Source organism: Sorex fumeus, unplaced genomic scaffold, assembly GCF_029834395.1.
Source record: "Sorex fumeus unplaced genomic scaffold, SorFum_2.1 ptg000072l, whole genome shotgun sequence".
Taxonomy (NCBI): domain Eukaryota; kingdom Metazoa; phylum Chordata; class Mammalia; order Eulipotyphla; family Soricidae; genus Sorex; species Sorex fumeus.
In genome coordinates this window covers 48,578,354-48,590,372 of record NW_026606129.1, presented here as the reverse complement: position 1 = coordinate 48,590,372, position 12,019 = coordinate 48,578,354, and the positions used below count along the sequence as shown (strand labels likewise).

At 45.5% G+C, this 12,019-nt stretch overlaps 1 protein-coding gene across 2 annotated transcripts in view; it reads left to right on the top strand.

Annotated features, from left to right (window-relative positions):
* Nucleotides 1-12,019, top strand: part of SCAP (SREBF chaperone) — a 54,775-nt gene that overhangs the window by 26,850 nt on the left and 15,906 nt on the right. For both annotated transcript variants that reach the window (XM_056129165.1, XM_056129164.1), the window contains exon 3: nucleotides 11,666-11,795. In XM_056129165.1, the coding sequence (XP_055985140.1) occupies nucleotides 11,666-11,795 (130 nt within the window). The remainder of the gene's footprint in view (nucleotides 1-11,665; nucleotides 11,796-12,019) is intronic.

The following is a 12,019-nucleotide window of genomic DNA, read 5'->3' as shown; positions in this document are numbered from 1 at the left end:
CGGTGTGTGGTGCAGGGAGTTGTGCCATGGGCACTGAGAGAGGGCCTCCACAGCACCAACATCCACTTCAGCACTCCTACCTGAATGCAGAGTTGCTGGGTACTGCATATCTTCACTGTTTTTTTGGATTGTTTTCGGGTTGTTGGACCACCCACCTGATATTCCATGGACCCCTCGCAATAATTCTTGGCCAACCGGGCTGGTGATGCAAGGATGGGAAGATGCAGTGCCACTTGGGCCCCAAAGTGCCAGGGGTTACCTGAGCCACCCCACGGGTACTTGGGGATCTCCTAAGGCTGTACCCAGCAACGCTCAAGGAACCGTGTGGTACCAGGGATTGATTGGGGTCAGCCACATGCAAGGCATATGCCTTAACTTCCTTACAATTTCCACCCCTGCATTAATTTTTTTTTTTTAAATAGAGAGCAAGCCCAGTGCCCAGATGAAGTGGATGAGGCCTGCTGTGTTGAAAGTGGGGCCTTGCAATGCTAAGCTTGTACTCTACCACTTGAGCTTTCTCCCCTGGACGGTGCATATTTCAGACCTTGAGTCTCTATTATGTAGCTCTTTTTTTCCCCCTTGTTTTATATGATTTTTTAAAAATGTGAAAACCAGAACCTGGGATATGGCTCAGAGTGGTGCACATGCCTTGGGTTTGTTTTCCCAGTACCGAAGAAAAGCAGTTCAGCAGTATCTGATAGGACACCCTCATAACTCAGGCCTTGCAGGCAGAGGGGCACAAGTGAATCTCCAGCTTGCCCCACGTGCTAAGTGTAATCCAGGCAACACTGCTATTTGGGATCCCGCACACCTCAATCAAAAAGGCGTGTGCTCCCCAGGGCACCAAGTGTGTATGAACACAGCCAGATGTGCTGCCCCTGAAGAGGACTACAACCAAAAAGTGTGCTACAGTGGGTGTGCTTTTGTCTTGCACATAACTGACCTGAGTTCTATCTCCAGACCACATCTGGGCACCTGAATCTTGCCAGGTGTGATCCCTGAGCGCAGCCTGGGGTAAACCCTGAGCACAGCCAGGTGTGGTCTATCCCTCCCCTTCCCCAAAAAAAGCATCACAATAAGGGAAGTTGTGGGGGAATGAAAAACAATGTTTTGATATAGAAACTATTCTTAGCTCACAGAGCACACACACACACACACACACACACACACAAATGCGTTGTGGGCCCTGGTTTGCCAAGCCCTTCTTCGTGCAAATCACAGCATTAAGGGCGAGACCTGCCTTTAGGTCCCAGCACCTGTCAGCTGTCTCACTCAGGCAGCCCCAGGAAGACTCTCAGGCCAAGAATGCAATTTCTGGCACTTGGAATTTGAGCTAGCACACCTGGAAATAAGGTCAGAAGGGCTTGGGGAGGCACCCACAGTCTTTGGGGATGTGTTGGTTGACTCTGTGTGGGGAGCCAGAGCAGGCTCCGGCAGGGTGTGACAGCGGAAAGGTGTGTTGGCCTAGGGCTGGGGTGGAGTTGGGAGGAGATCTGAGTTGCATTTTCCTAACTAATTAGGAGACAAGGAAGTGATTTCAGGCTAGAAACTGAATCTAGCCCTGGAGTGATTTGCTAGACCAGACTCCAGGTGAGAGTTGAGGGTCGCTTTGGTTAAGTGGATAGTGCTGGGGTGAAGAGATGTGGGGTGAGGCTGGGTATATTTTGAAGATGGAGCCCCTTGGCATTTCTGAGGAGCAGATAAACAGCCTGAGAGGCTGGCGGGGTGGGGCAGAATCTGATTCCTTTCCCTCCACTGCTGTAAGATCTGGGCAGGCCAAAAGAAAATATGTCCCGGAAACAAGGTGTGCAGAAGCAATCTGAGGATGTGGAATCAATCACAAACTGCTTTTTTCTTTTAATTTCTGTAGTCCTTTCCCACCTGTGCCACACCTGGCAGAGCTCTGGCTTACTCCTGGTTCCGTAGCCAGGGATTGAGCCTGTTTCTGTAGGTGCAAAGCAAGTGTCTTAATTTGCCTGTGCTATCTCCCCAGCCCCAGTAGCCTTTACTTCTGACCTTGGAAAAGTGAATGTTGCCCTAGCCTTTCTTTTTAGCTTTCCACTAGTCTAGAATTTGGTAGCCATGGGAGGTATTTATTTATTGTGTTTGTGTAGACTCTTGTCTGTCTTTCTTTTTCCCATATTAAAAGAGAGATGTGATCACTTTGGTTTTGGGTCACCCAGATGGTACTTGGGAGCTACTCCTGGTATGGTGTAGGGGACTGCTCCAGACAGTGGTCATTCACGGTCAGATACCTGGGCTACGTGCATGCAAAGCACATGCTCCAGCTCAGCTCATAACTTTTAAACAAAACAGAAGTGCAATTGTATGGGGCCAGAGTGATCGTACAGTAGGTAGGGCACTTGCCTTGCTCACAGCTGGTCTGCGTTCAATCCCCAGTATCCCATATGGTCCCCTGAGCCCTGCCAGGAGTAATTCTTGAGCCAGAGTCAGGAGTAAGCCCTGAGCACCACTGGGTGGCCCAAACACCAACACCCCTTCCCCCCCCACCTCAAAGACAAATATGAGATGATAGACTGATAGGAAGAATTCATACTCTGGTGCCAAACTGCCTGTGGTTATGCACTGATTCTGTTCGCTCATTTTTGCTATTATTTCTGGGTGCTGTGTTCAGTTGTGTGAGGCTTGAGTGAGCAAAGGTGAAAGGAATCAACCGTTGGTGCTTGGCACCAGTACTTCTCAATAGGTTCTCAGTGGGGGTTAGAAACTGTTGCTACAAGCACAGACATAGGCAGGGCTACTGTCAGTGATAGGAACCATATGGTGGCAGATGAGGCACTTTTTTGTTCTTTTTTTTTTTTCTGGGGTCATACCTAGAGGTGCTCAGGGCTTACTCTTGCCTCTGTGCTCAGGGAATCACTCCTGACATAGTTCGGGAACCATACGAGGTACCCAGGGTTGAACCCAGATGGGTCATGTGCAAGGTAAGCCCCTAACCTCCTGTAGCTCTGGCCCCCAGAATGGAGCACTTTGGCAGCTCACAGTAGGAATGCTACTTTGTGCTACCAGACTTTGCATTGGCCTCAGGAGAAAGACTTCTGTGCAAGTGCCGCTTATAGATGGCCCCTCTGAGCTCTAAAGGCCCTGGGCTCTCTTTTTCTGTTTCTTGTCCTACCACAAGAAAAGAGAAAGGGAAGGGAAGAAAAGGAAAAATTACGTAGGCAAAGTGTTGTAGCAGCACAGAGCTGTAGAAGCAAGGGAGCTGTGTGCTGGGCAGAGCTGGAGACTGACCATGCTGATCAGCCGTTCAAGGCCTATGGACTTTTTCCTAAAAGATTTTATCCTGTGGGAGATTTCCCAAGAGATTTTATCCTCAGGAAGATTTCCCAAGAGATTTTATCCTCAGGGAGATTTCCTAAGAGATTTTATCCTGGGGGGATGCTGTTCTTTCCTTTCTGCCAGTTGAGCCTAGTCTGTTAGAACCCAGGGATGTTTTTAATATTTCAGATTTTGAGAAATGGCCTGCCTTCCATTTTGATCACTTTCTGCATGAAAAGAAAATGGTGAAGAAAATATTCTGCTGTAGTGACACCAAAGTTCCAGCAGTCTTAGCCCTGGGTTTGTTGTATTGCAGACCCAGGGCTAAGACTATTTCCCCCGCAGAACCTCAACCAGATTCAGGGAGAGCTTATGAAAGCAGCAAGAAGAAGCAACTCTTCACACACAGAACATTTTTAGGAAGAGTAGTGGTTGATTTGGTTGATTTCTTGAGTGCTGGATTATAGCTTAATGTTAGTGTCCTTATCTCAAACGTTTGAGTCTCTGGTTAAAGCCCTAGTATTCCCTCTTCACAAAATGTTTGATTTCTCCTTACAAGATGGAGACCAGAATAATATATATTTAAATATTTTAATTTATTTTATTTTTGCTTTTTTTTGGGGGGGGGGGAGTCACACTCAGCGATGCTCAGGGGTTACTGCTGGCTCAGCACTCAGGAATTACTCCTGGCAGTGCTTGGGGGACCATATGGGATGCTGGGGATCTAACCAGGGTCAGCCGCGTGCAGGGCAAACGCCCACCCCGCTGTACTATCACTCTGGCTATATATTTAAATTCTTGAAAGAAAAAAAAATGAGGGGGGGAAGGGGAAAAATCACTTACTGTATTTTTTCATTATTTTACAAAACAATCCTTTAATAATAAAGGAGATATTAAGAAATTCTGGATAGACAAAAGCTGAGGGAATTTGTTTCCAGTGGACCTTCCCTACAGAAAGGAGCAAAGGAAGTTCTTTAGGCTGACATTAAAGAACACTGAGAGGGAATAGAAAGGGCAAGGGAAGCATAGTAAGGGCTGGAAAGTTAGTATAGAGGTTAATGTGCTTGCCTTGCATTGTGTTGTTCACCAGAAGCAGCACATATAGTCCCTCAAGCACTGCCTGGTGAGGAGTTTGAGCACTGAGTCAGGAATAGCACCTGAGTGCCACAGGCGTGGCCCAAAAGCGCAATAAGAGGAGGGGAGTGGGGAGTAAAGGAAAGGAACACTAGTAAAGTCAAACATAGGAACAAGGGCAGCCGTACCGACCACACATACTAACCAGTACCTGATTTGCAACTTAATCTTCTCTGATTCAAAGGGAAATGTATTAAAATGATTTTTAATGTTATTGAGGGCTGGAGCGATAGTGCAGCGGTAGGGCGTTTGCCTTGTGCACAGCCAGCCCGGCTGAGCCGGGTTCGATTCCTCCGCCCCTCTCAGAGAGCCTGGCAAGCTACCGAGAGTATCTCGCCCGCACTGCAGAGCCTGGCACGCTACCCATGATGTATTCGATATGCCAAACACAGTAACAACAAGTCTCACAATAGAGATGTTACTGGGCCCGCTCGAGCAAATCGATGAACAGCGGGAGGACAGCTTGTTTGAATGTTATTGAACATACAACATTTAGTATATTTTATTTAATAAAAATTAAAAGAGAAAGACAAATATCTAAAGCAATAGTTGTATGCTATTAGGATAATTTTAGGTGTCTGATTTTAAAGTCAATGGTTCTTAGTTTTGTTTCCTTTTGGGGGGGAGGGGGTCACACATGGTGATACTCAAGGACTTACTCCTGGCCCTGTGCTCAAGAATCACTCCTGGTGGATTCCGGGACCGTATGGGGTGACTGAGTCGGGTTGTGAGCAAGGCAAGCTCCCTGCCCAACTGTGCTATTGCTCTTGCCTCCTAATGTCCTCCTTTTTTATGCCTGTTCAAATCTTCTATTGAGCGCTATAGCACATTATTCAGTCCAGGTGGTTACAAGTTGTGAATCATTATAATCCTCAAGGTAACCACTAAAAAGGTAAATTAAAGTATGTAGAGAAAGGAGTGGTCCAGCTTGTGACTTGGTGGCAGGCCTGGCTTATACGAAACCTTGGCTTGTTCCCAGCACTACAAAATAACTAAGTAAAATACAGTCAGGAAAGAAATCCAGATAGCATACTACAAAAAACAAGGAACCAAATTAAAAAAAAAAAAAACAGTGATGGAAGAACTGAGAAATAAAAATCACATAAAGCAGGGTCTGGAGCAATAGCACAGCGGGTAGGGTGTTTGCCTTGCACGTGGCCGACCCGAGTTGGATTCCCAGCATCCCATATGGTCCCCTGAGCACCGCCGGGGTAATTTCCTGAGCGCAGAGCCAGGAGTTACCCCTGTGCATCACCAGGTGTGACCCAAAATTTAAAAGAAAGCAAAAAAAAAATCATATAAAGCATATAGAAAACAACTAATGACATAGGTAAATTGTTCCGTATCAGTAACCATATAAAAGTTTAGCGTGTAAAATTCCTCAGTTGAAAGAGAGTGGGTATATTTAAAGAAGACAATCCACCTGTTTGTGGTCTGCAGGACACTTTAATTTTATTTTGGTTTTGGAGGTTTGGGGCCACACCCAGCAGTGCTCAGGGCTTACTCCTGGATCTGTGCTCAGGGATCACTCCTCGTTGGACCATATAAGCTGCAGGGATCTAACATGGGTTGACCATGTGCAAACACCCTAGTACACCCTGGCTGCTGAACTGTTGCTCCAGCCACAAGGGGCACTTTATTTATTGTTTTATTTTGTATTTTGGGTCATTGCTGGCACTACTCAGGGCTTACTCCTGGCTCTGAGTGCGAGGATCACTTTTGGCAAACTGTGGAAACCAAATGGGATGCCGAGGAATGAACCTGAGTTGGCTGCATTCAAGGCAAATGCCCTATCCTTGTACTATCTCTCCAGTCACCTAAACAGACACAGTTTTTAAAAAAATTTTATTTTTACTGGATCATCGTGAGATACACAGTTACAAAGTTGTTCATGATTTTCAGTAATACAGTGTTCCAACACCCTCAGGGACACTTGAGATACATACAGCTCTGAAGGTTGGAGCACAGGACTGGGAGAAAGTATAGATCTTAGGAACCTGCCTAGCATGCACCCCATGATTCAGTTCTCCACACCACGGGGCCCTCGAACATTTCCAGGTATGGCTTTGGAGGTCCCTGAGCACTGACAGGTGTGACCGCAGAGCCCTGAGCAGCATAGCATCTTGGACCTTTGCCTCCAACTCACAGCCAGATTGACAGTTGACAATGGGGTCTCAGACCTCCTGATCACTGCTTGCTTGGGATCTCCCTAAAAAAGATTGGAATACAAAGCAGTTGAATATTAAAAAGAGGGAAAAGAATGCTATATGCTGAACAGCAAATAAAAGAGTGCTGGGGTATTTATATAGCACTGTATAGCACTGTCCTCCTGTTGTTCATTGATTTGCTTGAGCGGGCACCAGTAATGTCTCCATTGTGACACTTGTTACTGTTTTTGGCATATCGAATACATCACGGTTAGCTTGCTAGGCTTTGCCGTGCGGGCGTGATATTTTTTAGTAGCTTGCCGGGTATTTATAATTAATTAATTTATTTTTCCTTTTTGGGTCACACTCAGCAATGCTCAGGGGTTACTCCTGGTGGTGCTTGAGGGACCATATGCGATGCCGGAGATTGAACCTGGGTCAGTTGCCTTCAAGGCAAATGCACTATCTGCTGTACTATCCCTCCCAGCACAGCAGATAACTTTAAGAAAGTCATGGCCACCAGAAGCCACAAAGAACATTAATTGATAGTGCATCATTATAGCAAGAAGCGATAACAAGGCCAGATAATCTCATCAATGGCCATGATCCAGAGACTCATTGTCCTCTCTCAGAAGAGAGCATAAAATGACATGCCATAGCCATGCTGCTGGACTCTGTGCCAGACTCTTTCTTTCTGGGCACCCCAGAGAGGGGTGAATAAGGTCCCTTCCCGCCCCAAGGGACCCAAACACTGCAGCTGAAATCCTCCAGAACTCAACCACCGCCATGCTCACGGCCACTCTCCACACGCTCCGGCCAAGCCTCACCCACAAGTAAACCTATTCCTGGACAACTCATAGCTCGCACCACTCATATTCTAGGAGTAGTGCACCACATTAGATGGGGTTTTAAGGAAGACGGTAACCTATCTTAGAGGAGAGTATATTTACACACACACACACACACACACACACACACACACACACACAGGCTGGAGCGATAGCACAGCAGGTATGGCATTTGCCTTGCAGCGGCCGGCCCGGCTGACCAGGGCTCGATTCCTCTGTCCCTCTTGGAGAGCCCAGCAAGCTACCAAGAGTATCTCACCTCCACAGCAAAGCCTGGCAAGCTACCTGTGATGTATTCGATATGCCAAACACAGTAACAAGTCTCACAATGGAGACGTTACTGGGCCCGCTCGAGCAAATCAATGAGCAACGGGAGGACAGTGGATAGACAGTGGATAGTGGATCTATACACACACACACACACAAGCACAAGCACATAAGGCTCAACCTTTAACAACATAATGGTAATCTCTTATAGAAGGGCTTAATGGCCCCTCGGTGAAATACAACAGTCTTCACACACTCTCCCCTAAAAAAAAGTTTTTGGAGCATTTTCAACGGTTTATTCATAACAAACAATACAAACTAAATTATTTCGGTTCTGCTTTGGAGCAGGGGTTGAGGCTCAGGATGGAAACATCCAAAATATGGTGGTGGAAAGGTGTAATGGTGGTGGGATTGGTGTTTGAATATTAAATGTAATCAAATATTGTGAAATAACTGTATAAAAATTAAATGTAAAAAAAAGAAGAGATAACAACTATAAACTTGTACACACAAGAAGCCCCAGACAATCTGAAGCAAAAATTGGGTAGGGTTGAAGTAAGAAACAGTGTGCAGTAATAGCTAGACTTCAGTCTCCCACTGTCAGTAATGGGTAGAAGAACCAAACCAGATCAGTAAGGAAATAATGGAACTTGGGCAACGTTCTTTGCCAGTTACAGTATCTTCAGAACACTGTAACCAAGAACATGGTACACTTCCTTCTCAGATTAGCACAGGACACTCCAGGATGGACACTGTGTTAGGTCACAGACAAGTCTATAACTTTGGGGGTAAGATGGGATCACTCTTGGCAGTACTTGGGGGACCATGTGCTGGGGATCAAACTGGGGTTAACTGTGTGCAAGGCAAGTGCTTTAACATTTGTGCTCTGTCTCTAGTCCATGTCTTGAATCTATTTATTTATTTAATTTTTGCTTTTTGGGTCACACCCGGCAATGCACAGAGGTTACTCCTGGCTCTGCGCTCAGGAATTACCCCTGGCGGTGCTCAGGGGACTATATGGGATGCTGGGAATCGAACCCAGGTTGGCCGCGTGCAAGGCAAACGCCCTACCCGCTGTGCTATTGCTCCAGCCCCTTGAATTTATTTTTAAAGATTAAAATAATATGAAAAATTTTAAAAATCGAACTAGAATGAATCTAAAGATCAGTAATGTTTACTGTGTGAAGAAAACTCGGAAATTCATGAATATGTGTAAATTAAAAATTGTTAAAAAATGTCAGTGTGTCAAAAAAGAAAATAGAAAACTTGAGATGTTGAACACTAGAACAGAGTATACCAAAGCTGATGTCATGCGGTAAAAATAGTACTAAGGGGAAATTTGTAGCTGTAAAAAAGTACTTGGTTATCACCTGTAGCACTGTTCCTGTCCTCCTGTTGTTTGCTCAAGCGGTCCCAGTAACGTCTCCATTGTGAGATTTGTTGTTACTGTGTTTGGTATATTGAATATGTCACGGGGAGCTTGCCAGGCTTTGCCGTGTGCGTGAGATACTCTTGGTAGCTTGCCGGGCTCTCCGAGAGGGGTGGATGAATCGAACTCTGGCAGGCCTGGCAGGCCGCATGCAAGGCAAACACCCAACCGCTGTGCTATCACTCCACTGTAAATCCATAAGGAGTTCACTTTATAAAAAACAAAACAAAACAAAAATAAAACAGTCTTCCAAATGTTTTGAATTGGTTGGTTTTCTAGAGAGGGAATTTGGAGCATGTGAAATTGCTGGTAGGAATATAAATTCTAACTACCTTGGGAGTTAGATCATTCTAACTCCTTCTCACAGTATACCCTATAGAAATGCTTCTACAGTGGCCACCAGAAGCCAAATCTAAGAATGATCATCATCTGTTTTTATTACTTCAAGCTGGAAACAGCCAGTGTTCTTCAGCATTGGGATAGATAAGTGTGACCTCTTCGTGCGTCAGTGGATGGAGAAGAATGACTTGTGACTGCATGCTCTGGTGCAGATTAATCTAGCCAAGATAATTTGTGAGAAACAGCCAGTCAGAAGGACTGGTATATCAGTGGAATTGGCTGATCTCTTTTATATGCCACTCAGAAACTTGGCAAAATTAATCACAGGGATAGACATTCTAATCGCGTGTTCAGTTGGAGGCAGGAGGGGAAGCAAGATCACTGTCTGAGGTCTTAGCTGTGTTTTCTAGCTTGAAATAGTGCTTTCACAGGTTTATCCTATTTAAAGATTCTTTGCTCTGTATGTGTCTTGTTCTACATAAAAGTTAATTATTTTATTTGTTCTGTATTTGTGGACAGTAATTAATAGTTTTCAGAGATTGTTCCTGGCTCAGTGCTCGGGTGAGGGGGGTCACTCCTGGCAGTGCTCTGGTGCTGGGGAAACCATGCAGTGTTGGGGATCAAACCCAGGTCTTCTGCCTGCAAAGCATGTGCTCAGCTCATTGACTCATAGTTCCTTAGCCCTAAAAGTTAGTTCTCAATTTTTAAGGTTCTAAAAGCAGCTTTCTGTGAAACAAAATGCATGTTTTTATAAGGCCAAGGTTTTCCTTAGCAGATGGAGTGTCCATTGACCGTGGTTGAGCATTGTAATGGAAATCAGGGCTTCTTAAACTTTTCCACTTGCAACCCCTTTCACTTAAGAAGTGCTACGCTGGTGAGCACTGCCAGAAACAGCTGGGGTGCATGGCATGTTTGAATTTTGTTTTTGTTTTTGTTTTTTGGGCATGCCCAGCATGCTTAGGGGTAACTCCTGGCTCAGCATTCAGGAATTACTCGTGGTGGTGCTCAGGGGACTATAATATGGAATGCTGGGGATCTAACCTGGGTCGGCTGCATGCAAGGCAAGTGCCTTAGCTGCTGTACTATTTCTCTAGCTCCTTATGTTTGAGTTTCAAAGGGAAAAAAAAATTGTAGTTTGTGCCACATCTGGTGGTGCTCAGGGATTACTCCTAGCTTTCTGCTCATGGACTCCTGGCTCTGCTCAGGGGAACCATATGTGGTGCCAGGGGTTGAACTGAGTTTGGCCATGTTGAAGGCAAGCTCCTTAATCCCTATACTATCTCTCTAGCTCCTGAATTAGTTTTGATCATTGTGTACTCAGAAACATTTCACTCTTGCCAGATTTCTTGAAGTTCCCACATTCAGTTATGTGACCCCATGACACCACAGCTCACAGTTTAAGAAGCTGGGGTATGAACCATGTTCTCAGTGTGTTGTACGCAGTTTTCATGATGCCCCTTTAAATTGGAACAGTTACCCTCTGTGGCAAAACCATTACAGTGAGACCAGTACCGTGGCTCAGTGGTAGAGCTCTTGACTTGCAGGTGGGACGCCCTGAGTTCATTTCTTGCTACTATAGAATCAAACAGAAAACAAATGAAAGCAAGCTAGCATGATGAGCTGTGAGAAACTGGTATAATGGACCCTGCATTTTCTGCATGAAAATAAAAGACCAGTAGAATCTGCACTGTTTGAAACATTGCTAACCTATAGTAGATTAGTTTATGTAACCAATCAGAGAAGGAATAAGTAGGAATAATTTAGAACAAACTGAATTGAGATCCTTCTGGATTTTTGTGCTTATTTATTGTTTTTGTTGGTGCCAGAGATCAAACCTGGGACTCCAGATACAAGGCATGAGCTTTGCTGCTGTGCCATATTACCATCTTACAGTTAATTTGAGACATTTGCTTTTTTCATGGGGTCTTTGTTTTTGTTTTTGGATCTTGCCTATTACATTTCTAGAACATTACATTTCTAATTTAGCTTGCTGAATTGCAAATTGAAGACTTGTAAACTTCATGACCAATAATAAGTTTGAAATTCTGACCTAGATGGCCTCTGCGTGTCCTTCTGGTTTATGTTTTGAGTCATTTGTCCACTTCTGCATCCTCCAAGCAACATGAAGTGAGTGGGGTCACCGTGGTTCTGGAGCCACTGTTACCTCAGCACAGACTTTCCCCCGCAGAGTCTAACTCTTCCCTCTTTTTTATTTATTCCAGTTACCCCCTGCTGAAACTCCCCTTGCCCGGAACAGGCCCTGTGGAATTCACCACCCCTGTGAAGGATTACTCGCCCCCGCCAGCGGCCCCTGACCACAGGCCAGGAGAGCCTAAAGAGCAGCCTGAGTGGGTGAGTGAGCAGTCACTGCACAGAGCCCGGTGCAGCAAGGACTGTGAGACAGAGTGGTGATTCTAGAATAGTTACACGTTGAGGAACGGTTTTGGAAAAGCATCACTGAAGGATGTGGTCCCCAGAGCTGTGACCAGCTGGTCTGGCTTCAGACCATGGGCTTTTCGCACACCATGCACAAATGCCAGGCAGTGTCCTAACTGACCATCTCCCTCTGCCCTGGG